The following is a 27,768-nucleotide window of genomic DNA, read 5'->3' as shown; positions in this document are numbered from 1 at the left end:
ATGAAGGCACACTCTGCTGACGCACAAATTTGGTGCACTGTTCTGCTTGTTGTATCTGACGTCCGACGCCTGTAGTGTGTGAGCGCACAGTGCACAAAACACTCAAGCCGTCAAACTTGTGCGAATAAAGCAAGGCGAGAATTTGCTTCGCTTTCTGTCTGAGCACAGCTTTACAGCTATATTTAAAATTTAAACTAGTGGTTTTTACCCCCCGACCTGAGTTCATTAACCTCATTTACTCATGTTATCCAATTGGAGCCCATCTCTCAGGGACTGGTTTTGGAGAGGGCAGAGATGCTATCCGACCAGTTGGAAGTTTAGACGTGCAGAAGCAAAAACAGACAAAAATGAGTACTGTTGTGATCCGAGGAGATAAAAATCACATTGACATCATTTACTCAGGGCATACACATAGAACATTTATTGCTGTGTAGTCAGGCTTTAACCTTTGATGCCATATTCACTGACACAAGGATTTGTCTCAGAAAGATAAGAGGATATATCTTTAATGCTAAAACAGCCCTTGGTTGCTTTGTGTTTTTTCCCTCTTCGACCTTTAACCCCGCCAGCTATCCTCACTGACAAACAGGACATTTCAGGAAAAAGGCAAACACTTTACCTGAAGTCACAAACGCACATGCACACACAGTCCCTCACACAGACACACGCGCACACGCAAATGCCTCACTCATTAATACCCAACACCATATGCTAAAACATAGTCATCAAAGTGATTTTGCATGATAAAAAAGGTCAAACCCTCAGATTTTCTCACATCACCTCATTCCTCTTGAGAAATGGAAAAAAATAAATAAGGTAATGATCGAAACGCCAGGGATAAAACAGTCTACCTCTTAGAAATCAGGCTTAAAGATGAACGTCTCCTTTTTGGATGGAGCAGTTAATCGAGTGGTGGAAGCCAAAAAGACGCCAAGTCTTGTTCCGCTCTTATAGTTTCAGCTTTTCGCATCAAACCACCGTGCGTGAAAAGGTTGCTACAACATACTGTATGTGTGAAAAGATGGGGGGAGGGGGGGCTGAGTGCATCACGGTGTCATTTCAAGAATAAGCATACTGTATTGCAATCCCAGAATCATGCTTAAGGAACACTAATGTGCCCGTAATCGATATGTTATGGTGTAACGCTCAAATTAAAGCTTTCATAGAGATGGTGTACGCTGTTTGTGTGGTTTTTGTTGTTGTTGTTTTTTAGCATAGGAGACTAAAAGCAAACAAAGTCCCCTTTTGTGCAGGGAATGTCCGTGAGCTAGAGAGTCCCCATGTGGTGAGTGAGTATGGCTGTTCCCACCTCTGGTTGTCCTCTGAGACTCCAACATCTAGAAAAATCAAATCGCGAGGAATCAGCGTTCCCAAAGAGAAATGTGCTGGAGGGAACAATCACTTCAGCGCACAGAGTTTGTTTGAAATTTTTTGCTTCGTTGTTTTATACACTGTCCACACCTTAGAAAAATGTTAGAAAACTTGGAAGCCACTGGCAGACCAAAAAAAGTCCTAGACAACAAAGTCAAAGACACTGCATGGGTTAAATTAAATCTGGACAAATTAACGGCAACACTTGCACGTGCCTATTCTCTTTTCTACAAAAATAGTGGAATAGAAATCACATGGTTATCACCCAACATTGACATCTCAATACACTTCTGTATATAGTTAAAAATCTTGGTTAAATGCAATCCCATCATGCAGTCAAGGACCCTTGCAACACTTTTGTGTGTGGGTGGTTTCTTTTTTTTTTGTCCATTCGCTTTAAATCCTTAAACATAGTGAGAGGAAGTGGGGTCAAAAAAGGTGTGTGCTTGAAGTCTCACTTGAGCGAGGGAGCTGCAAACCACATTTTCCAGTGCAGGCGTAGCTGGCCTGCTCACACGACGCTGTTTCTCCTGGCCGCGTCTATGAAGCTCCATTCAACCTAGTTCTCCGTTTTATACTATATTTCTTCATGTTCACGAGTGAGAGATGCTGGCAAGAGAAAGGAAAATAACCAATTTCACGAATCACTCCATGCACAGTTATACCTCCACAGTCTGTTAATTTATTTCCATTTCCCGGTGCCACTGAAGACCAAGCTGAAAGACGTGCGAAACTTTTCCTCAGTTGATACCTCTCCCCCTGGTTTCAAAAACACAGAGGTGCGGTGCAGCGGTGAGAATGATTTAATTCATTGCCTTAGATACCTGAGGCGGTGCTCTCTCACACACACTCACACACACACAAACGTGAGCACACATTCCTGAACTTTCCTCCACCCTTCACATTTTACTCTGATCTCAGCAGAAGCTCCTGTGCCAGAGTGAGTAAGACCTGTTGTTTCCGTCTGCCAGAACAGATGGACATTAGATCCGCTTTCTGCTTTTCCAGCCAAACAACCTGCCTTCTCCTTGCCCCAGTCTTCCTCCTTCATATATTCCTCCATCACAAAGCCTCCGCCCACGTATTTGCCACACTGCCTTGGAGACATAAGCGAATCAAAACACCCTCTGTTGGCATGGATTGCTATTTCTTGTTTGGTTACTTCTGTTTTTGCATTTTTAACCTCAGTGAACCCGAGCCATCAGGAGAAAGGAAATTACAGTCGAGCAACATGAAGATTCTTTGTTGTATCTTTGAGTTCAAACCCTTTTGTATCTCCTTCTGGGTTTGCTGTGTGATCAGAAGCTTCCATGGCCTCCCATACTGGTACAGCCGCCAAGTTGGATAGAAGCTCTTGGACCTTGAAAAGGCCACTTCCACACCAACAGACCATAACCAAAACCACTCCCATAGATAGCACAAAATAGGACATGGGCTTGTCACGAATGTATAGAAATGGGTTAAGGGGGCAAGATGAGGGTTTGGTTTTGGAATCGTGTGTCATCAGACCTTTCTCTCACCAATGAGGCAGAGAGAGCGAGAGGGATAGCAATGGGTTCAGATCCAAGGAATGGAGAGACAAACAAAAAGGAAACATTGGGTTTCATCTGTTTTTTCGACAAGGCCCTACTGTTGTTTGGCTTGAGCTCTTCCCCTTTAGTCCTTGATCTCCATCTCCTATTTCCCCTCTTCCTTCTCCTCTTCTTGTATCAACCCCAGTCCAGGGGTTGGCCAAGAAGCCTTGGGGGTCCATAAGCTCCAGACCCATAATCTCCCTACGACCCTCCCTGCTTCGGGAAGACAGCAGCATCCCCCCTTGGTCCAGGCTGCCTGTGCTGTTGCACTTCTTTACTGCTCCTCCTGGGTACACCAGGGAGCTGGGTGATAGCAGTGATGTCAGCGACAAGCTGCTAAGTGCCTCTGACAAGTGTTCACTGTTGCCTGCTTGGCTGGAGCCACAACCTCCAATAGACGATCCAATCCCTATGCCCAGGTCCTCATCTGAAGGGTCGATCGAGTCATCGCGGGTGTACCCAGGGCTGGTGCTGCCACGCCCGCTGCTCTGACTCCGCTGGTGACCCCTGGTGGCCAGAAGGGTTAAACCCGACGATGGGCTCGGTCTTGGTCTCAGGGTCTGGACTGGGGAAGAAATGGAGGTGGTGTCCTCAGGCAGAGGGAGAGGACACATAAGCGGCAATGGAGCTGATGACAGTGGAAAGTCTAAGTTCTGAGGTGGGGACACACTGAAGCTCAGTCCTTCTTCCAAGGTGGTCTGAAGGCTGCCTTCAGAGCTGCCTGTAGCGAGGGATGAATCACTGTGGGAAGGATACTGAAGGAGATAAGAGACAGAGTGGAGAGAGATAATGAGCTCATCAATCCAACTCTCTTTTTCATTAAGACTTGTAACAGTACTGATTACAAGCCTGCCTTTATTATATTTACTTGATCATCATTTGTTAGTTAGCAATTACTGAAATATATTTCAACAGAACCTCGCAACTGTCTTTTTATGTTTCCACGTCAAACATCATCTAACTTACCGTAATCTATCTATTTGGTCCCTCGTCCCCTCTTACCTGTGTGCAGAGCTTCTTCCTATGGGCTCCAGGGGAGCGGAACGAAGCCCACGAGGCTCTGGAGGCTCGGGAGGCCAGCCTAAGGCCTCTTGACAAACGTAGGCTTCTACTGCGGGGAGGTACTGGGATGGCTGCTTAAGAGACCAGCAGAAGACATTATTAGTCAGTTCTTCCAACCAGATTTTATTTTAGGGTCAAGGATGTATTAAAAAGACAGATTTTATATATAGAAGATGGTGACGTATTAATCTGTAGTCTGGGCCTGAATACACCCAATATGATGCCATCCGATGTAAAAACTAACTGTACATGTGCATATATAGAGCTAATCCTACTGCAGAGGTCAGTTTCTTCCTTAGACTCCCCCCTCGTCACCTCTTATAGGCGCATTTTGAGACTTACTGTACATGGACTTGTTAATCTATATAATTACTTGAATTTAATTTATTGCTTTGTTCTTTGATTTGAAGTGTTGTTTAACCAAATTGTGCAGCATTTTGTTGAGGCTGTCACTTAAGATTACAGCATTTCGTTTACACAATATACACACACAGAGCAACAAGCAATTCACATTATTGTGCTTATGTGTTTGTTGCGCTGGGGATTTACTCACCTGGGCTGCACTGAGGTGAACAAACACGCGGTTCGTGTGTTTGCATTTCCATCTCCTGCAGTACGATCTCCATCTCAATGCCCGTGCTGAGGGCTCTGCATGGCTGGCTCTGCACCACAGTCTGAATCTGGTGACCTCCTCCTTCGACCTCCTCAGAGCTGGGAGAGTCACTGCTGCACTTTACCTACAAGACAAAAGATTAACAAATATCCAGAACAGCGGATGCATTTTCCTTCATATCTAAATTAGACATATGGGCTCATTTTGTGACGCAAACTGCTGCGACCTGTTTTGGAAAAGCTTGTATGATTAAGATGATTAGATGATCATTAAGTTAGCATAAAATTTGCTTTAAACTCTCATTTCATCTCCAAAGCAATAATTAATCCAGAATTCATGTGATGTATTTTAAATTGAGGGTTCCTGGTTGAGGCCAAAAAAAAAGCCCCTAAGGTGCTGGGGAGATATTAAACATGGCCTCTGAGTCACATCATTCTCTTTGCCTATTTATTGCAGTGCAATTCAAAGTGTGAACACGAGCTCTTAATTGTTATGTTAATCCTATATTTCGTGACCTTAAATGTTTAGGTTTGAAAATCCCGAGCGTCCGCAAACAGGCCGCGATGGCTTGAAGTGAGTAGCAGGAGGCGGATGAAGGCGAGAGTTCAAAAATAAGCTGGTACACGTGTGAGAGTGGGCGTGCAGGAATGCTTTTGTGCTTTCATTAGTGTACTGTACCTCTGAGTCATTCAACCCGAGCCCCTTAACAGCCCCATTTCAGGTGAAATCTCAAATAGCCTTATCAAGCATTCGCTTCTACCCCTGCACACACATCTCTTCAGATACCACCACCATAATTACTACTAGCCCTAACCCTAATGTTAAACAAGCTTTTAAGTAAAAATGGTGTGCTTTATATTGTAAGGGCTCGCTTTGGGTGCTCTGGCAGAGATGTGACTTCCCTCAGTGTGACTGTGTAAAACGGATTTATTTATTTATTTGACACTAGATTTCTTTTAATCAAACAGCGCTGGGCAAATTAAAACCCTAACCTTACGTCCTTTGTCACCTTCTCTCTTTCCCTCTTCCCCTTCTTTTCTCATCTCCTTCCCTCTCCTCTAATGAGCACTGGTTCACAGCCATGCTTGGTGACGGCAGGCTTATCTAGCTCACCAGAACCAAGGAGCATTACCCCATTACAGAGGAGGATATCTAGGATGGACGGATGATAAGGGATGGAGATAGTGAGGCTAGAGGGAGGTACAGAGCAGGTGTGCAATTACCAGAGGGGGAGCACTGTCAAAGGAGAAGCATAAAAGATAAAGTCTAAAGCAAGCGGTGGGTGGGTTCAAGAAGGGCATTCATAGAGAGCCACCACGAATTGTGATTGAGAGGAGTTTGGTGGGAAGATTTATTCAAGAGAAGGACTGTAGAGGATAGAGACTGTCGAATCTCCAAAGACAAGATAGTTACCCTGATACATGGAAAGAAAGTGATAAAGGCATCTTTGGAACCTAAAGGTTTATATCTGCAAATCGCGAGAGAGCCTAAAGCGCAGCCATGAAAATGACTTTATGAGGGTCATTTGTTTTGTGCTTCCTGGAAGTAATAATAAAGAAATCTGCTGCGGGGTTGGAACAAAGTGCTGGTAAACTGCTGTATTTACGTCAAATACAAAGCAGCTGGTGGAACCTAAGGGCTCTTATCCAATGACCTCCCTCTGGGGACAATGAGCGTTGATTTTCTTCTGACACTTTTGCGTATAACAAACACCAGGTCCGTGATGTCCTGCTCCATGTGTTGGTGATTGCTTACCTCCCAACTATCAGTGGAGATAAATATAAAAAACTACAATAAAAGCTAACTTGTAAATCGTCTTTTGTCAGCCTGCTTTGTCAGCCAAAGTCTGATTGGTCAATACTAGCCTGACACAGTTTTCCTGTACTAAATGTTGTATCTTGTTGAATTTGTGGTGCAGTCTGTAGAGTAACCATCTTCTCTTTCTATTCGTCTTACTCACATGAAACTGGCTTAAAATTCTGTCTAGAGATGACAACCAAGTGTGCAGCACAGCAAAATGATAATAGTACTAATATCCTCCTAGTGACATTTAAGCGGGCGCTTACTCTGCGCACCTTTGTAACTCAGAGCTGTGTAAAGATGGCTCAATGTTGTAAATCAGAGCTAGTGTACAAAACCTTAGTGCCCCTAAAATGACAGGATTACTAGAGCTACCTATCATTAAAAAAAACCCTAAACGTTCATACACTGACTTTTAGATTGGCCTAGCTGAAAATGAGCCTTCTTATGGACACACTGTAAAGCTATAAAATCCAAATTTACAGTGAAAATCTTTATGCTCTCTTTCCTCTTCACTCTGCTTATACCCACCTCGCCCTCTTGCGCCAGCAGCTGGTAGGCAGTAAGCTCATCTAGGCTGAGGTCATCCGGCAGGGCAGGAGATGAGGACTTGTCCGAAAGTTGCTCTGACTTCAAGGAAGCCTGTTCAATCTCTGCCATCCTGATCTGCTGGAAAGAATATACTTCAGTTATCCATGCTTTTAAATGCATAGGGAATAGGACTGTTTCAGACTTTCTACTTCATAAAACATGGTCTCATCAGAGCTCAGTAAAATTTTACGTGTTTAGCGCAAGGTTCATAGCAACCAGCCACGACTTCAGTGGCTTACATTTTGGTGGATATAGAAATGAAACTTTTAAAGGTTTAGTTTATTTTGATATCTATCTATATTATTTATATCTTGCATGATTTTTTGTTTTATTTTTTGTTAAAAGGCCAACATGAGCTACACAGACGAGTTCGATAAAACCTCCACCAAGCTGGTTCACCAGATGCTGACAATTCAAAGTTGCCAAAATGCCGTGGCGCCTGTCTGTAAAGAGAGGCAGGATGAGAGATTTCAAGAGAGCAGTGACATTACTTCATCATCATCAAGTGAGCAATTGCTTTATAGTGGCATCAATATATACGCAAATAAAGAGGCTGGATGGGAAGCTGGATGAGGCGGGTATCCATGCAACGTTTTCGTGTACGTGTCTGCGCCATCTTCATGTATATGCAAAAGAGAGTGAAGATGTTTATTTTTCCTATCAAGCGTGGTGATGTTAACAAAAAAGAAAACATTACCAAGCACACTGTTGTCACTCAGATGTGACAACAGTGTTACTTTCTCTTTTCTCTGCTCCAACACTGGCTCCAGCTAGGTTCATTTCATCAGAGCTGCGGGTAACGTGGCCCATATAGCTGCTGAATTGCTTTTAAATTATCAGCCACACGTGAGCTTCGAGCCTCCCTGCTGGCACTTTTCTCTGCTCTTGTAGTACTTTTCTTTTTGTGCACCGGTTTCAGAGCACAGTGCAAACCGTGAGCTGGAGTGGAACCTCAGTGTTGTGGAGATGCAGTGCTCGGGCAGCATTTCTTTAAAGAAACAGAACAATAAATGAGTCAGAGCAGAGCATGGGGAATTAAAAGGGGCCAAGTGAAATCCAATGAAGTGAGAGTTTCATAGAGGAACGAAAGATTCATGGCTAATATGAGGCAGTAAATTACCATTGCCCATGCCCCTGAGGAGAGAGTGAGCAAGAAAGTGAGAGAAAGCGATAAAGAGATGGGATGAGGCAAAGGCGAGGAATCAAGACAGAAGCACAGCAACTCATTAATTTGAAAGAACACTTTCTGTTTTGCCTCCATATATTACTCCTCACTTATGTGAGAGCACCACATCTGTGACTTTTGCGCGCCTTAGAGGTGGGCTGCAAATAGCTGTGGAAAAAAGGTCCCTGTGAGTCAACTGGTTTATTTATCGACAGGTAAAAGAAACGGGAGCTTTTCTTTTCCTGTATTCTTGGCTGGGCTTCCAGAGATAACGAAAAAGCACAATAGGCACAGGAAGAGTTGCTACACCGCAGCTTCCAAGGTAACTGCAGAAATATCGAAGGCTTCACTAACGAGATAGGGGACTCGGGCAAGGACCAGTTGGAAGTGTCCACTGCAGCCTTAGAGCAGTGAAGGAAGGTATTTTTCTATTCAGCACTGCCATGAGAGAAGATTGCTGACTGCAGAGGAAATAAGCACAATTAATATCTGCATGAGTCTTAACAGTCAGAATGTCATATCATAAGTGCACCAGCAGGTGCTCTTGCTCTTTTATCTTGCTTAACTATGACAACAAATGATCATTTACCAGAGTCTATGAACTTTGTCATCACGATACAGTGATCACTTAACTTCACGCAAACTGCAGCCATTAATTCTCCTTTTGTCACCACTGTCACCTGCTTCAACAGACTATGCCCATGATGCTGAGATCAGAGCTCTATGGCAGCCATGGCATCAGGTGCCGACCTCCTCTTCTTCCTAAATTATACTCCCTACATATATAGTCTTATAACTAATGACGGAAGGACTGTCTCATACTGAAAAATGAGTTTGTGGTATTATACATGGTACTGCATAATGAATAAAAAAATATATGTGTATATAAGGTGCGATCAGAAGTTTTAGTGACTGCCCCTGATAAGTAAAACCTCAACATGGTCTCCGTGTGCACCTCTGGACAACTAACAGTGCTTCTGCTATTTTAAACTGCTCCTTGGAAGTTCTGCTCTCTTGCATTTAATCCTCCTCAGTCCTCTTTAGTTCTGGGTAATTATGCAGGACGTATTAGTTTAGTTTTTTTTTTGGAGCAAGTAAGATTTTTGCATTTTAATAAACCGATCTGACCAACTGCATTTGGCAATAAATGCACTCATAGCTCAAAATGCACACCGGTACAGAATACACAATGATGTGGAAATAGTAAAATAATACTGTTTCACCTCAGGCGCACACCCAGATGCCACTCTGGGTCAATATAAGCGCTGTGGATCAATCAGCTGTCTGAAATGATTTCTCTGCCTCCTCATAAGTGATGATGCAGATATGCAAGCACAAGTGGTCACAGTACGTATACGGTACTGTAAAAAAGAAAATAAGTGGTCCAGAGGTCCACTAAATCTTTCAGGAGCCCACAAGGTTTCTGCTTTTGATGGGTGAGGTCACAAAATCTTTTAATTGCACCTTGAAATGTTTATGTCCAAAATTTTTCTACAAAACCATTTTTCCTTAACGGTGCATTGTGACCACAGGAACAGCTGATATCTTAAAATCAGTATCGCTAATATCCTTTCACTTTATAAACAGTGTTTTGCTTATTTCGATGAGATGCATTTAATATTACCATTAAAAGTAGTTTAGTTTCAACTTTGAATTGCCTGTTAGAGCAACATTTTCCAGTGGTTTGATTAGTTGCAAAAGTAAATTCAGTGAAAATTATGTTGAGGAGCTTTCATATAGTGTTGAGCAGTGGCCTCTTATACTTGCAGCCAAATTAATAGCGACGGCCTCCTCTGCTCCACTGAACTGTTCCCTGCAAAGCAAAACTGCAGTCACTCTCATGCTGTGGATCGTCCCTCGTGTTTATCAGTTCCTTGATGAATATTTCCAATGTCACACACACTGCACCCAGGTGTCCCGCTGTGTCTTACTGTCCGCTCAAACACAGTAAAACTGCACAGAACTCTCAGCAGCAAAAGACTCATCTGTGTACTCACCCATACTAGCTCTCTCTCTGTCACGCACACACGTGCACACGAAAACACCCAATTTGCAAGTCTGATGTTTAAAGAACGTGGCAAATTAAAGGAGATCAGCACCGGATCAGAGAGAGTAAATCTGGGCTAGACAAAGGGATTGCCAGAGGAGAGCAGCTACCGAAGGAAAAAGGGGAAGCGTATAACGGAGCGAGGAAAGATTGATGGTTTGACAGCATCTGCAGACAGGCAGAAAGCAGGGCTGACAGATGAGGAGGTGTAGAGCCCAGTTATTGCTTCTTCCGAGATGACCTGCTGCACTTTGTCATTGTGATAGACAACACCAACACAGGACAGTATGTTGTGGGGGTGTGTGGTTTATGCAGGATCTCCTGTTTACAAAACGCCCCTAAAATATAAGAACAGGAAAAACAGGCTGTTGGTGCGTGCCTGCATGCATACAGCAACAAGAATGGCTGCCTGTGTGCCATGCATTAAGTGGGCCTCATTGAGTCACATTACTGCACATATGGAAAGTTGCTTTAATCTTATGCTGCTGGGCTTTTTTTTTTAGAGGCTTTAACTTTCTGTTATACTGTAACATAACAGCACATAGAGCAGTTGACACACTTTATGAAGCTTGGACTTTGACAGCACTTTCCATTCAGACTGCTTGGTGTGATTAATGGACCCCTGTGTGTATCCACGAAAGTACGTGCAACCCCCTACATGCCTGCAACTTGTTGTGCGTGTGAATGTGTGAGTATTTAGGGAATCCTGTGTTTTACAAAGTAATTGTATGATTTACCAAATTGGTTTTTGATCCAGCCTAAAATTAGATTTTCCAGAGTACACAATCCCACACGTGCGCTAGTCAGTGAAACCGCAAACTGAAGGTTAGCAAATGCTGTTAGCTTTATATTTATACACATTTGCACAGCTACAAAGAAAAGTAGATGTTTTCAGGAATTCAATTTCTACCTCTACACTTATTTGGCGCTAGGGTGTCAATTTTTGTTTCTCCCTTCCAACACCTGGAGGCATTTTTATAAAGCATCTGGAAGCTAGGAATTACATGTCTCAGGATGATGTTTGGTTTTCCCTTCAGAGTGCAGGTGTAAAAGTGTTTTATTTGTAGACGGACTTTTCTCTAACAGGAATGAGAATAGCTATAATCTGGCATGCCCAGCGTACACGTTTTTTTCCACTCAGTGGAAATCAGCATTTTAAAATGTGGAATCAAGAAACTGCACTTTTAACAGCCTTATTTTCCTTCGATTGCATTTTTACACTGTCAGAGCTGTTCTGCTGAACACAATAAGGATTAGCCTGGTTAGCCTGGTTTTGCCAAAACAAAGTAGATCCCTTCATAGACACTCTGGATATTTTCCTGCTGATTTATATTTCAGCAGGAAAATATCCCATTTCTCACAGAATGCAGCTGAGAACTGCAGAAACCGTGAACGAGGAGGGCCGAAGATTCACCCGCGACTCTCTTGAAGCAAAAGTAAAATGCTTTCCCAGAAAGTCAGTAGATTTGTTGTTGGGTTCACTGTGAAATAACATTGCTAATGGGGTCATTAAAGTGTCCAAACCTTGCTAAATTGGCAACGCAGGGGTAGCTTATTTACAGCCTTAATGTGATGTGGAACTTTTTTCAATACTAGTAAATTATTCAGAGTGAGATCCTTGGATGTTTGTCCTGTAAGCCTGAGCCTATCACAAACAATTGTGTTGACTGAATTATGAAACACGTTACGCCAAATAAATATTTGACTGAAAAATTAATACATATGTTAAATTTTGCTTGCAAATGTGAGCAGATCTGAGACTATTTCCCCCTCCCCTTGGTCCCGTGTGTGTGCTGTGGACATGCTTGTAATCATGTGTGTTTAGGGTGGTACCTCTTGCGGGTGGCCCTTGCAGTCTTTGCAGATGAGCTGAGGAGAGGAGTAGTGGTGGAAGACAGAACCGGAGAGGTTGTCGATCATCAGCATCTCCCCCTCTAAGGTATCCTTGATCAGGAGAGATACACTGTCCAACCACTGGCTCTCCTGGAACACATACGCACACGCGCACGCGCACACACACAACACGCACGCACACATACGGACACATACGCAGGGGACGCGGGGGGGGCGGCAGACCAGAATGCACGCAGGCGCAAACATGTGCACATGCGGACATGCGAGGACAAAGAAACACGCAGGGAAATGCATACACCATCGAAAGGGTTATAAAAGTGCCCATGTGCACACGCTGGTATGCTTTTGCAGTTTTCTCATACTCTGTGCTCACACGCAAACACACACTCATGTCACTCATGTGCATATTCACCCCCACGACAGTACATTTCACACTCCGTACGCCTTCCTTTCTGACACTCCTCAACTGAAATAATAAATAAATAAATAAATCTCTCATACACTGTCAGATATTACGTACAAATAAATGAGATTTTGATGGCCTTTAAGGCTAAACACTTGTTCTTTTTTGGGAAGGAAAAAACCAAACAACAACAAAAAAAGCTCCTCAATAATATAACTCCAAACCATTAGCCAAGTAACACATAATTTTACTATCAAAGCCTTGAGCAGTGAGAGCGGTGCAATTATATTTGATATATCACCTCAATTAGGCTGTTCAATACCTTGTTGAAACAATTTAAGATTTAAGCATTTGCTTTGTGAGTTGGATATTATTAGGTTTAAAGCAATTTAGACTGAATCACTCAGGGCTTCTTTTTTTTTCCCCCTGTGACTTAAATGATCCCTCCTTGCTTGAATCTCATCTGCCAGATTGGTTTCTGGGAAAACCAATCTGGCAGAAAAAGGAAACTACTGACAAAAAAAAAAGGGTGGAGGAGGGACTACTTTAAAAATGATGTCTGTGATTTGCAGCGGGGCTCTATTTCACAGTGATGTGTGATTGTGCCCGTAGCACATTCTTAACAGCCAAAATAACCGTATTACATCAGCAGATCTATCCCAAAAGATGCTGTGAAACAGGGTCACTCCTCTTCAATCCCCACGCAAGCCTACTTTCATAACACGTTTCTACAACGCCGCACATGCCTATACTTAGGCCTCTTATGCAAACACACATTTCTGACTCATGTGGTTATATTACAATCACTCATGGTTCATGTTTTGAAAGTGAGTGGGCTCGTGATTCAAAAGACAGGTTACTGTACTCCCAGCGATATAAATACACCTAAATCATGCTGGGTTTTGATACAGAGCTGCAGTGCCGCATTTTGGCACAAAGACAAACTGACTCGGCTACATCCAGCTCGGTGTATGCACGTATAAAAAAAAAACATACTCTTCTCTCTCTCTCTCAGAGAGGCCCTGAGATAGTCCATTCTGTGTAGGTTGAGAGCTTAATATAAAAATAATGTTTGATTGACTGTGGTGGCCTATGTGGTGGCCTCCATTAATAACTGTATTAGTGGACAACAATAGGGCTCGTCTGCAGGGAATGGAAGTTGAGAGAGGGGGAGAGGAGAGAGCTGAAATTAATTACTGCCTCTATCTGACTGTCACTGGCTCGGCTATTATCAGTCCTCTCTTATGCCCGTACTCTCTCTCTCTCTCTCTCTCTCTCTCTCTCTCACCGTGCATGTGTCAACTTCCTCTAGTGGCTCCTTTAGTCCCTGTGCAATGCATTACTGGTGTTGCACTATTCTCTAAAAAAAGCACTTTCTCAGTGTTTAATATAGCACATTATAGATTGCATTAGTTGCACCAAAAATCCAAGTTCAACTGAGCTGTCTGCTCTGTATAGGACGTAAATATCAGCTTTGTAGATGAATACAAAAGATGAACACTGTAGGTCTAATTCTAAAAAATACTAGACTGTGCAAAAATCTTGAGCCATCCTTCATGAGTTTATATTTCACCTCTATTCTTTAACACAGAGTGGACTCATTTGTTTAAGTAGTCTTCAGGAATAGTTCTCCAGGCTTCTTGAAAGACATTCAGAGCTCGTCTTTGGATGTTGACTGCCTTTTGTTCTGGTTTCTGTCAAGATGATCCCACATCTGGAATCTGAAAAGGCCAATCTAGGCCCAATAGTGTTCCATTGTGTGTTTTTCTCTATGTTTTTCTGTGTGTTTGGGATCTTTGTCATGTGCTCAATCAGATGCTTTCCAGGTGGTATTACATGATGGATCAAATCCAATGGTAGTTTCTGTGTTCATAATTGAAAATTTTAACACCGCTGGATGAAATATAGCAAACCATGACAGAGCCTCCTCCGTACTTTACAGAACATGTATCTGGCTGCAGATACTCACTGTTGTACCCCACTCTTTTGATCTGACAATTAAAAAATCTCATTTGGATTCTTAATCCACAAGTCATTTGTTCTGATGTAACTGCAATACCTCAGCCTTTTCTCCCTGTTTCCCTTCCTTAAGAATAGCTTTTTGAAAGCCATTTCTGATGAGACTTCAGTAAACAGTAGATGGATCAGCTAAATACCAGATGTATGTCTTAGGTCCTGTATCAAGTATTTGCTGGATTTTCCCCCCTATTTCTTAAGGGCAGGACTTTCAGATACTGATCATCTGCTGCTGTAGAAGTTTTAGTTTTTTTTTTTACTCACCTTTTACTACACCTTTACTTTGTTGATTACTTTGTTGGTGCAGAAAAACTATTTTATGACTGTTAAACTGTGTTAACTTTGGCAACTAAAGAAATGGGAAAAAATTACGTGAGAAAAAATTTAAAATGAGCTCTTTGTCTGTTATATGTAGACACTGCTTCATCTGCTTGAGTTAGGTGTCTTTTTTTATGTTTGAATGATTCATATGTACATACAAAAAAGAAAAAAAAAAGAAAAACATACCTCTGAAAATGGTGAGGTACAAGACTCGACTTGGGATGTCTCAAGATTTTTGATTAGTACTGTAGCAGTATTACTAGCAGTAATATTACTGCAATTTATGTGACAATGTTTGCACATACACACACACACTCATCCTGGTACGAACAGAAGATATTACATCGCACTGCCAGATCCCTCACTGCATCGCTTGTGAGAAAGAGACGCAGAGAGAAAGACAGAGAGAGACAGGATGCTGCCAGTTTATTCTCCCTGGTCTGCATTAAGTTCCTTCGTCAGCCAACGCTGAACTAAAAATGGCTCCGTGCAGCCAAGTTTAGCTCTACAAAGGTGAAATTCCTCATGGCAGCCGGTGAGTCATCTTTATGTGTGTGTTTCTGCGTGGAAATCTCAGACTATCATTAATGATTTCATAATGAAAGCATGCGTCTCTGCTGACTGCGAGGAGAAATGAGGGACCCTTCCACTCGCTCTCTCACAAACACACACACACATTCGATGTAGGCAGTGAAATTATGATTTCCAAAGCGTAACCTGTGCACATATGTATGCAAGCTCACATAGTCTCAAATGAGCATTGAAAGGTTAATAAAGCTTAAATGAAAAAAAGCTTCAGTGAATATGTGATTAACATTTTTCACCTCTCCTCGCTGACTGCATTGGCTACAGAGAAGAAGGCAAAAACCTTCATACACAAAATCGACATGATATCACTTTAATTGTTTAGCTTGATTTTGGAAAATGCCTTTAATTTCTCCCTAATGGTTTAACACTTCTATTACTCAGCTTATTCAAACAATTGGCTTTGTGCAACACTCCTGCTAAGTCACTGCTTAGCATCTCTTTCTTCTTCTCCTTTTATCTGTTTGTGTAAATGTTTAACCTTCCAGGCCCTCGCTTCCATCTTTCAAAATCGCTTAAAGAAAAAGAACAAAAGTTCTAACAACTTATACAAAGAGATCGACTGATTGAGTGCACTCAAGCAATGTGGGCTGTCAGTGAATTTTTACTAAAAAAGAAATCAAGCAATGATTCTCTCCTCTCTCTCTGACATCAGAACCATTTAAACAGAAATTACTGACATTGTTTATCACTTTTGTATTCTTGCAGCTTGCTCGTCAAATATGTAATTTTCCCTGCATGAACTAATCCATTGACACCGTGTGAAGCAAACTGACAGACAGCCAGAGAGACAGAAATATTGCAGTAATAATATATAATAAGTCCTTTCATGTGCACTGTCTGCTCGTAGTCTGAGCTGTACCTGTGTATTTTTATTTACCTGCACAATTCCCACATACCCAGCCCTGAGGAAGCCTCCATCAAAAAATGATAGCAGCTCTTACAGCGGAATATATAAAGCGTGCATACAATAACAACTGTGTTTCTAAAAAGAAACATTTAAGACTTTTGTGCAATCGAAAATGGCACAAAGAAAACAAAAAACATGTTGAAACTGAGATTTTTTTTCAAAGACGCTCATTTTAAAGTCAATTTAAGCAACACGAGGGCAGGTTTTTATCATCCCTTCCTCACAACTTGCATTTTCATGTCTTCCTTCATATAGGATTTCATCAGTTCACAACCTCTTTGTCATATTCTTTGTTTCATAATAAGATTTTTTCAATGAGTTTCAGGTCTGGACTGTAAAAGGCCAGTTTAGCATTAATGCTGCCTCCACATATTATTAGTTACCTGTGTGTTACACCCCTCTGCAGCCCCTAATCTCTTTGCAGTGGAAGTGCAAGAGTGTTCAGCTGTTGCTAATTGACCACACCTAGTCAGGTGTGGATAAAGGAATGCCTGAGGCAGAATCATGTTTACATGCTTTTTCTTTGCATGAGGTTTTAACTACAGTTTTACAGTGAGAAACTAGGTTTACCAGCAGTGCTTTTCAGCATTTCTTTGGGCTAAAATGTTGTTGTTGAGCTGACAGGATGGTGATAGCAACTCAGATAATCAACAGGCTACAAAGCTAAAAAAAATCAACACCAACTGTGTCATTATGGACTAAAATCTCTGAGGAAATTTTCCAACACCTTATTGAATTGATGTCACAAAGAATAAAGGCAGTTCTGAAGGCAAAAAAGAGAGTCTGATCAGGTACTAGTAAAGTGTAACTACTAACCAGGCCAGTCTTTTGTTACCCAGTTTCACCATTTGATATATTTTCTTTGTACCAAATTCAATTAAATCCAAGTTTTAAAAGATTTACAAACTATTAAATTTGTTTATTATTTCCTTTTACACAGCATCTAAAAAGAAGATTGTACTTCATCTGTGTCAGACTTTCTGACGTTTGTATTTATTCAATAGTGTCTTATAGTACTATTTATATTGTTCTTGCAATAAGCGGTGACCACTCGGGTTTTAGACAGAGTGGACACTGCAGAAAGGAGCAAATATTTGGGCATCTTCTCTTTATCGCTATGAGAGACGTAGAACTATCAGAGTACTACTGCAGATTGACAACATCAGCAAGTCTCCTTATGAGGCTCGACGCTGATGCTAAAAAAACTAAAAGTCATAGATATCTCATCCTTACTTTCAGGCACAAACACACACGCATGCTTATTCAATCAAACACACAAAAATGCCTTTCACACTCCCACCAAGCAAAAAGATCCTCACGTACTTTCTTTGTTCTCTCTCTCTCTCCCTCTCTTTCTCACACTCACACACACACACACACACACACTCACTCACACTCACTTGTGCTGGTGAGTACATAGTCTGGCTGGAGTCACTGGAGTTATATGGTCCCTGGTGCGCAGCAGTGACTGCGTGTCGCAGCTTTCTCACTCCTTCTCCTCTCTCTCCTCGGGCACTTCCTCTGTCTCTTCCTCCCGCTGTGCCTCCAGGCCTCGATCCAGCAACGACTAGTCCTTTATCCACCCCCCCACCCCCGCAACCGGGGGCGCCCATGCAACAGAGGGTGCCCTGGGCCAGCTCCAGCTCAATTTCTGCATCCATCTCCGCCTCCTCTTGGGCCTCCTTGTTGGAGTCGTCCAGGTGCTTCATCAGCACAGCCACCACCACGTTGATGAGCACGAACTGGGCGGTGAGCACGAAGGAGACAAAGTACATGGGCGAGATAAACTGAAGGCTTGGATTGCAGGCATAGTCCACATCAGTGCCGTGGTCTGGTGGGCACTCCCGCAATGTATCCTGGTCAGACAGAGGATGAGGAGAGAGGTTGGTCAAGGGTAGTTTTGGGTGACAGGGAGAAAAACAGATAAGATATCACGAATGTCACTCTTTGGTTAAGAGCTTCTTCTTGAATATTTGGAAAGTGGCGGAGATGATGAGAAGAAGTCTCGAGTCAAAATTTAAAAGTCGTCATGTATTGATGCGAGCTCAGCCCTGAAGCAACTTAATCATTCACAACAAAAAGTAATTTTACTGCTAGAATTATCTTTCTCATGCTACAAGGCTCTTTGTAGTCATGCCTGCTTGTATTATCTTCATACACTCACTTCTATGCAAAATAACAAGTGGACAATATTTTTACTTTTGTCTTTTGAAAAGTTATTAGTGGTTTTCCAGTCTGGTTAACACGCGCACAGCGGAGTTCAGGCAGAGCAGAACCAAAGTGACAAGTGTTTTCTGGAGGAAGTACACATATCTCACCCAGGCTGTGACCACACATAACAATTTTAGCCCTCTGAGCTGAAGCTGGTCTTTTCTGTCTAATTTGCTTTGACATTTACAGACCCTGTGCCCCTTCACAAAGCTCCCATCATTTCTGCATCCTTTTCCATCTTCTTTGCTTAAATATTTCCATTTTCTCCTCATCCGAGCCTCCGTTTTCAAACGCACTCTCTCCCTGTTTTGCATTTTTGCTGTAATCCCACACCCACAGCCCCTCACCCCCTAGAGAGGAGAAAGCATAATAACTGGTCAGTTCTCTTAACCCCTTTCCTTTCCTCTCATCTTCCCTCTTATTACAGTCGGCTAGTGCCTCCTTTTTCTCCCCGCTGCACTCTCCCTCATTATTTCCTCCTCTCTATCGTCACTGCATGACTAATTACTGCTTTCCTTTCCACTAAAGCAGAGCAGGTCTAACCTCTCTCACAGCCCAGGTAGCAAGTTGATGGATAAAATGGCTAAGATTTACTCTGAGGGGCACCATCTGTGGCCCGCTGTCCTGCTTCATGGCCCGCTATCATCCACACTGCCTGCATCGAGTGTGTGCCTAATGGTCCACACCCGACACGCGCTAGCATAATCTCTGATTCCCGTGCAGCCTCGGAGCGTGGAGGAGACGTGATTATTCCTGGTGGAAGTGGATGTGATTTCAGAGGAGATTGGTGGGGTTTTTTGTTGTTTTTTTTTTACATGTGCACGAGGCAGTTATCTCTTTCCATCAGTAGGGAAGTGTGTGCTTCCTGTGCTGAGCTAACACATTTCTTTTTCATTGCTATCATTAGAGAGAAGGCCAGGATGGTTGACAGTTTACTATTAAAGAGTCTATTTTTAAATAGTGTTTTCTCTCAATCACAGTTAAAAATATACTTGCATGTTTACCCTGTAGCATCAGACTGAAGCCTTTCACATGCACTCAATCTAGTAAATAAGACTGACTCAAATATATCTTCATACTTTTGGTTTGTACCTTCATAATGCCATTCCAGTTGTCACCCGTTGAGACTTGAAACAATGTAAGAAAGGCCATGCCAAAGTTTTCAAAGGTAGCGTGACGACTCATACCCTCACATGGGTAATCTTCATTGCAAACTGAGAATAAGAGCGAGAAGGATCAAGAGAAGAAGAAGTTAAAAGAGGGGCGAGAGGAAAATGGCAAGCAAAATTTCTCCAGTTAAGTCCATCCTGAATAGATACTGTTTGTTATTGAATCGATAGCAGTGTGACCAAACACTATCTGATTCTGAGAGCACAAAATATTTAGCTGCTATCTCAAGGCAGTCTTTAGGATGTTATATGAACTCACCTAGTTCTCCAAAAAGCTCTACTCCTAAGGCGGCGTAGATGAAAAACAGCAGCATGAAGAGCAGGCCCAGGTTACCCACCTACAACGGGCACACAGAAGGAAAAACGTATTATTGCGTGTTTGTCATAAATTCATAAAGAGTATTTTAATATCTGCAGGAATGAAGAACTTTGTAGATGGCATTATGGTCGGGTCAGTGTCTAATGCACAAGTTACAGTCCTTTTAGTGAAAAACAAAAGCGTATTCTAAACACTAATATATGCACATAACTAAATGCACTCACCAGACACTTTATGAAGTACAATTATTTAACTGACTGTTATTGCAAATATCTAATCAGCCAATTGTCAGGGTCCTGGGTCTGAGCGACCCAGGGACCTTGAGCAGTTATGGACTTGTATGATAATATATGTATTTTGTTATTGCTGTCCCTCGTTCTCCCTGCTTGTAGATATATGTGTGTATGTAGGTGTGTGTGTGTGTGTGTGTGGCCCTGGCAGGTGATTGGCCACACCTGAAGTCCATGACACACCTGCAGCTGATCAGGCCTCGTCGGAGGAGCTACTTGAGAGTGTGGTGGAGCTCTCTCCGACGCAGGATCATTGCGTGAGACTTTACGTCAGTCTTATAGCTTAGTTAAGTTTGCGAGTGTATGCCTACTGGAATTAAGGGTCTTGATGGCTGCCTCTGTTATTTCCCCTCAGGAGGAGCGTGGAACACCGGAGGGCAGCAAGCACGGGGTGTGTGGACACACGAGAGTGGAGAACACGGACTTTTTGAGAAGACATGACACGGGAGAGCACGGGCATTTACTGTTATTGTTCCATTCACTGTAAATAAACGCACTGCTTATACACAGAGCACCGCGCCTGGGTCCTTTCCCCACATCCCCACGGTTTGCCCTGCCAAACCGTGACACCAATAACATTGCAGATTTTGAATGTGGCATGATTGGCCCGACAGACTGGGCTGAGTATTTTGAAAAACTGCTGATCTAGTGGGATTTTCCACACACAGCCAGAAAATATCCAGCAAGCTGCAGTTCACTGAGTATAAAAGCGTTGTTGATGCCAGAGGTCGGAGGAGATCAGGCACACAGGCAACAGTAACTCAAATAACAACTCGTCATAACCACGTTACGCAGAAGAGCATCTGCAAATGCACAGCATGTTAAACTTTGAAGTAGCTGGGCAACAGCAACAGAAGAGCACACTGGTTCCATTCCTGTCAGCTAAGAACAGAAAACTGAGGCTACAACAGAAGATTGTATGCCTTGTATGAACAGTTCAGGCTGGAGGTTGTGGTGTAGGAATTATTTTTTTTGGCATGTTTTGCCCCCCTTTGTATTAACTGATCATCTTTTAAACACTACACTCTACTGGGTTATTGTTACTGACTGTGTCCATCCCTTTATGACCACCATGTACTCATTTTCTGATGGCTGCTTCCAGCAGGATAGTACATCATGCCACAAAGCTCAAATAATCACCTCACTCTGGGATGTGGTGGAATGGAAGATTCACATTACTAATGGGTAGCAATTGCACAATACTGTTATGTTAATATAGACCAAACTCTTACAGGAATGCTTCCAGCACCTTGTTGAAGCCATGCATGAAGAATTAAGGCAGTTCTACTACTTGCGAAGTGTAACTAATGAAGTGGCCCATGAGTGTTTTTCTTATGACTAGAAATAAATCGATCACTGCTTCGTCTGCATCCATAAAATGTGTTATTGCAAAATAAAACACCAATTGATGATAATATAGTACGTGTATTATTACAGTCACACATTATGTCAATTCTAATGATTTTTGTTCCTGCTTTTGAAAAGGTCTCATACAGTACAATTTCATTTTTACAAGATTTCCAGTATCTATAGTGCTTCGGAAGAAAACTCCTTTTCATTATATTTTATCATTAAAGAAATCACTGAGTGATGGATATGCACGGACCTAATCCAATATTCCAACTTGTCCTGTCATGCTCCTCTCACCCTTCTTGGTTCTGTAAACAGACTTTGACACGACTAAAGCCACAATGCTTCTGTGAATTTTTCAGCTTGGGCTTTTGGGACTTGGCCTGGATCCATGCCACAAAACAGCCTTCTGTTGCTTCACCCTAATAGTGATGATGTTGTATGGTTAAAAAATTTCTAATCCTATTAAAGAGATACAAAAGCTAGCCTCCTATTCACCGCCTTTAATGTTCTGCAAGCAGCACTATTCCACTGAGAATGAGGGAATATTCAATGTGTGCCTCAGTACTCAGAGACTTTTCAAGGAAACTATACTTGTGATTTGCTGCCAGTTCAGCTGAAGAACACTGCACCAACACTACGGCGGCTATTTGTTCAGAGGAAATTACACATCAGCTGTTGTGCAAGTGAAGTTTATAAAGAAAATTACATTGTGGTGCTTTGCCAGGCTTTTTTTTGGCTCTGTTTGAGGCAGGATCTATAATGATGCCATGCTGAAGAGGAAAATAATAGTGAAAAAGAGAACTTTGATAATAATGTCTGGTTTAGTCGGAGAGCTCTCAGTAAATGGAAGCCAAGTCAAACATTTCTGATTTAGTTTAGCTGTCAATGAATTTCAAACAAGGACTTTTCCAGCAAAGAACAACAAATCTAGTGGAATACATTAAAAGTAGCTCTTTCATGCTTAGGGTTTAAATATGTTCAGGGTTTATCTTTGTTACTATATCTCAATAAGTGTTAAAAATGATAATGACATACCATATAATACCTGATGTACTTTATCTGCTAAGCCAACAGCATTAATTAAAAGAGATTTAAAATGTAGTGAAAAGTAAAAGGAAAAAAAGCAGAAGAAGGAGTTTGTTCAGGTATGCCACAAAGTCAAACTCAGCTTCAATCCCAGCAAAGCAGCTGCTCTCACAGCCAGCTCACAACATCCTACACAGCCAATTGATAAATCTATGATAAGGCCTGTAATTAGTTAAGTTGCTTTAGCCTGGTCACATTTGCTGTCCATTGCAAGGTCCTGCACCGCCCCCAAACCCCAGCTCCACTTTTCACACTGTTTTTGGCTATTGCTGACTGTCGGGTGCCGCTTACCACCCATCAGGGACAACTGTAGCATCAGAGAACCATGAATATACTACCAAACTTTCACATCAACTCTTTACTCTGCTGCCCTCTGGAACGAGGCCCTGAATCAGGGGGGAAGGGCTGAAGACACCTTGTCCGACCGACAATCATAAGCCCATGTATTTCGTTCTCTTACACAAACTTGTCTCCAAACACAAATTATTCGCCAAGCGGTAGAGAAACTTTGAAAATGCAACAGAAACTTAAAGCAGCGAAAATTTTGAAATATGTTGGTTTCAGGATTTTAATTTGAAGGCGACCTTTGCCCTTTTGTAGTTTGCATCACACCTTTTCAAGTTTCACTACAGCCTGCAGGGTAAAATGAGGAGTGTTTGTAGACAAGTCGTGTCTTGCATGCAATCTACTGGCGACAGCAGCAACCTGTTAGTGACCAAAGCATCACCAAAGGTTTTTGGCGCAGCACCCTCTTTGCAAATTTCACTCACTTTTAATTTCACTTGCAATCACTTGCTACCCAGTTAGGGAAACAGCCATTTTTCCCTAGCCCCTTAGACTTGCCTCACATGTAATATGAATTATATAACAGTAAAGCCCTGCCAGTCCTCCTTTGGACTGAAAATAATGGAAGTAAATGCATCACAACAGGGGAACGTGTCTACACAGTTTGTATCTCTGTGTTACTCTTCCTGGATTCCTTAGCCAATCAATAATGATGAACTAACAATAAAGTTTTGCTAGTCTAGTATTAAGGCTAATAATCTGTTTGGTGAAAATTATTGACTTCAATCTATACTTATAAAATAACATGGACTACTTTGCTATTTCTTTAGACTATATTTTGCAAAGATGAGAAAGATGAAGCTATCTTTTATTATTTTAATGATTTAATTTGGCAGCAAACACACATATTAACTGCTCCTTTTCAAAACTTGATTGTATTCTTAAGGGAAAGTGGCTTTCTAAATGATTTCTACAGTTTCCACAGGCATTTCTGGAGTTTTGTCAGCCATTTCCAGACAAAGAAATAAATACGCATCTGGCTCGGCTTTAGCGCTAACGTGGCATAAACTGTTAGTGACAGGTTGCAGCCGTTTTGCATCAGTTAAGGAGGAAAGATTAACAGAGAACGGTCCAGGGTAAATGACTTTGTCTCACTGCCTATTTGTAAAGACAAGCCATGAAAATGCATTTCTTAACATGTCACTGAGCTATTAAGCTTACACACCCTTTCAGTGTATGGATCCCTCATTACATCTCCATGTCTTGTCATGATCTATTAACTGCAGAAACCGACTGTGTAACTTGGGGAGTGCTGAAATGATGTTTTATCTCATAAATTATTATTGTAGCAGCCATCTGTCGCCATGTGCCACGGTAGCGTAATTCATATTCTGTGCCCTCCCGTGGCATTATCAAGCGTTTGCCTCTTCAGCTGAATCCTTAAGCCTTTGTTGAAATGTCAATAATCTCTTCAATGTCCTATGTGATGAAAAGCTGGCAACTAGCCATTTCATTTTCACTGTGAAATATAGCGTAGTATCACCTGAGGTTAAATCTCTCACCAGGTATAATGCAGTCACTCTCACTGTTTCAATACCTCACACACACACACACACACATGTGCGCACACACATACACAGACCTCCTGGAACTGTTTAATTAGCCCTAGTTTTAATTACCTCCCCTGTTGCCCTTGGGATAGAGTGAAGGGCTCAGTGTTAATGAGAGCGGGATCAATAGAAAAGAAAGACAAGGAATCTGTTCTCCCTCACCTCTGCCTGCCCTCCTTTCAACATGCCACCTGTTTCTCTGTGCTTGCTTCATCTTAGTTTTGATGGTCAATGGATTAAACTGTCTGTATGTGTGTATATATTTGTATATGTGTGTGTGTGTGTGTCCTGCATAAGGCACTACACGTCTTTATTTCATTCATTTATTTTTGGAAAACCTGTTGGTCTGGACCATTTGTTCTGAAAACTTTTTCTGTCATGCCCCACTTTTCAAAGCTGAAAAACGATCCATAGCCCACACCCCATTATTTTATCATTAACAATTAAAAGGATTCATGATGAATTTGAAGAGACTCAAGGTTAGAACAATAGCATCTGCACACTAACGGTTTATTTTCCCTCCTATCCATAAATTATGTTAATTTAACTTAGCGTCACTCCGTACATTTCCCCCGGTGCTCCCCAACACACCTGCAGTAGCTCCACGCCCCTCCAGTGGTGCCTGCCCCACAGTTTGAGAACCACTGTTTAAAACACAATGACTAAAAGGAGACAAAGGCCTGTAAATTTTGTGGGTATTATTTTTTTCCTGTAAGGTACAAAGAAAAGATAATCCTTACCAAATTTATAATACGATAAAAAACGGGATAGTTGAATAATAGAACATCTATCTGTTGAATATTAAATAAAGAAGTAAAAAAAAAGATGTAAAAAGGCAAAATTTACCCACTACAAAATACAACCTGTACCCTGAAAAGTACAGCATATTTACGACGTTAGACGAGAAATATTATTTCCTAGTGTCCTGTAAAAACCTGACTTTTTGCGCTCGTTATTCTAGTGTACCTACCTTTAAGTACTTGTAGTTAAATATAATTACATTAGAATTTCATTTAATTTGAGGGGAATTATGCCCTTACTGTGGACCATATTATAAAGTTACTGAAATGTGAGAGTGGCCTCTATCTTCATTTAATTTTCCAGAATTCTGAAATTATTGTTTCACTTTTTGCTGGAAAAATTCTGACAGTTTTGAAGGAGTTAAAAAGGAATGCTCCAAAAAATGACACCAGCATACACCAAGAACATTAACCAATAAGTGTTGAGACACTGAGGGAGATGACATGCAAACAGAAACATCATACATACTTTCTACAACATGTTTGATGTGCTGTTTCACACTTCCTGTTCTAATGAGTACAGTTATTCTAGAAAAAACAAACAGAGATAGACAGGCAGCTGAACATTAGGTGCCCTGGAACAGTGAGAGACGGCCTGGGCACTGTTTGACTCTGCGGACAATTCGCCACTAAATGAACTAAAGACTAGTTTACAAGCTGTTTCTAACACACTGCTGTCTCAGTGGGAATCTGTGAACTCTCCGTGGTGCTGAAAGTGAAAACAAGCAAAAACCTGCCTGTGTGTAGATGTACGTAGATGCATATGTGTGTTTCAGGCTCCCAGTGTGTGTGGTAAATGAGTGATCCATTAGAGTTGCCTACAGGCCAACAAAGAAAGGGAAGAGGGGCTAGTACCCCCCTTGGCTATTGACTGAGACTGGCCAACTTTCTCTTGGGGGACTGTGGAGTGAGTGTACGTGCGTGTGTGTGTCTGAGCAGAGAAAGAGAAAGACTAAGTGTTTTTTACCTGAGGCAGGGCTTGGACTACTGTATCCAACAGGGCTCTCATTCCTGTTGCCATTTTCAGCAGCTTCAGCACTGAGAGAGACAGAGAGAGGGTGGGAATTTAGAAGAAAGTCCCTCAGGTTCAATTACATGCTACATGTACATAGAATGGGAAACAGTGATCTGTGGAAACATCCGTTCATGATTTTCCCTTGTAAAACGAATGCATTCGTGTCAAGCCTGCATATTAACAAAGGAAAATCTCTGGGAGTGTGGTAACAACATTTCTACTAGTATTTCCTTTAAAGTTGGGTTTCATTTAATCAAGCTTAAATTCGTTTTTGTTTATCAAATGTCCAAAAATCCATAAACTTCTGTTAACTTAAGTAAGAAATCCTTTTAATACGACAGAATATTAGGGCCACATTAAGAAAAAATAGAAGATTTATATAATTTTTTTCATTAATATTGTTCATTTTGAGAACAAAGAGAAAATTTCAAGATTAAATCCAGGATGAGTTAGTGAAACACTTTGATCAGCTTTCTTGTAATACAACACATTCCCTCTGTACTGCACGAGGGTGTAACCATCGATGTCCTTGCATCAGTCCACTGCCAGTTTTTTCCTTTGTGTGGGTTTTTCTTCTGACCAGTTGTAGCTTTCTTCACCATCTCGTCCTCTGTCCTCTCGTCCTTGCTTAACAATTATCCACACCAAACTGTGTTCATGTGCTAAAAGGAAAATCATTTCTGAAGTACAATTTCACTAACTCATCTAGACAATTTTGTAGAGGGTAGAGCAGCTGGGTCAGTTGTTTGCCTTGAAACAACAACTTTAATCTCCACATTTTGACTTTTTTTCCTTAAAATTTAGAGTTTAATGTTAAAATTTTGAACCAGTATGTGAGCTGAAATGGTTATATCAAAAATATAACTGTAACCCCCCCCCCCTCCCCCCCAAAAAAACAACAACAACAACAACAACAACAACAACAAAAAAAACCATGTATGTGATTATTTGTCACAGCATATTTACCTCTTGCTATCCTCAGTACTCTCATGATCCTGATGATGGTGGGGTTGATAGGCAGAGCAGCACTGATCTCAATCTCTTCCAGCGTGATGCCCATCAGTGACAGGAGCACTATGGCCAGATCCAACTGGTTCCACCTAGTACAAGTTTACACATTCACTCTCATGTGGTGGAGTAAAAAAAAAAGCATTGCAGCACTAAACTCAAAACATAGAGAGTGACTACAAAACACAGACGCTCTGGTTCACTGGGGGAGTAAATAAGTCACACTTGTTAAAACTGCTGCAGACTCAAATAGGCTGTTCACCAAGTTCTTTAAGGAGGCATCTACACATTAATCTCCTTTGAGATTTAC

General features: G+C 41.7%; 1 protein-coding gene across 4 annotated transcripts in view; it reads right to left on the bottom strand.

The window, feature by feature from the left end:
• Positions 1 to 393: 393 nt before the first annotated feature.
• Positions 394 to 27,768, bottom strand: part of cacna1ia (calcium voltage-gated channel subunit alpha1 Ia) — a 186,527-nt gene continuing 159,152 nt past the window's right edge. Inside the window, exons 28-37 of one of the 4 annotated variants that reach the window (XM_087839747.1) lie at positions 27,417 to 27,550; positions 26,403 to 26,473; positions 19,952 to 20,030; positions 19,616 to 19,737; positions 17,713 to 18,168; positions 12,057 to 12,206; positions 6,952 to 7,089; positions 4,561 to 4,744; positions 3,948 to 4,081; positions 394 to 3,700 (exon numbers count right to left, since the gene is read on the bottom strand). In XM_087839747.1, the coding sequence (XP_087695873.1) occupies positions 2,975 to 3,700; positions 3,948 to 4,081; positions 4,561 to 4,744; positions 6,952 to 7,089; positions 12,057 to 12,206; positions 17,713 to 18,168; positions 19,616 to 19,737; positions 19,952 to 20,030; positions 26,403 to 26,473; positions 27,417 to 27,550 (2,194 nt within the window). In that variant the 3' untranslated portion in view covers positions 394 to 2,974. The remainder of the gene's footprint in view (positions 3,701 to 3,947; positions 4,082 to 4,560; positions 4,745 to 6,951; positions 7,090 to 12,056; positions 12,207 to 17,712; positions 18,169 to 19,615; positions 19,738 to 19,951; positions 20,031 to 26,402; positions 26,474 to 27,416; positions 27,551 to 27,768) is intronic. The other 3 variants (XM_087839749.1, XM_087839748.1, XM_087839750.1) reach the window with 3 other exon arrangements.

This window comes from Neolamprologus brichardi, chromosome 4, assembly GCF_056152115.1.
Source record: "Neolamprologus brichardi isolate AB-2024 chromosome 4, ASM5615211v1, whole genome shotgun sequence".
NCBI classification, from domain to species: Eukaryota; Metazoa; Chordata; class Actinopteri; order Cichliformes; family Cichlidae; genus Neolamprologus; species Neolamprologus brichardi.
The sequence above is the reverse complement of the archived record's forward strand: the minus strand, read 5'-3'. Positions and strand labels throughout refer to the sequence as shown.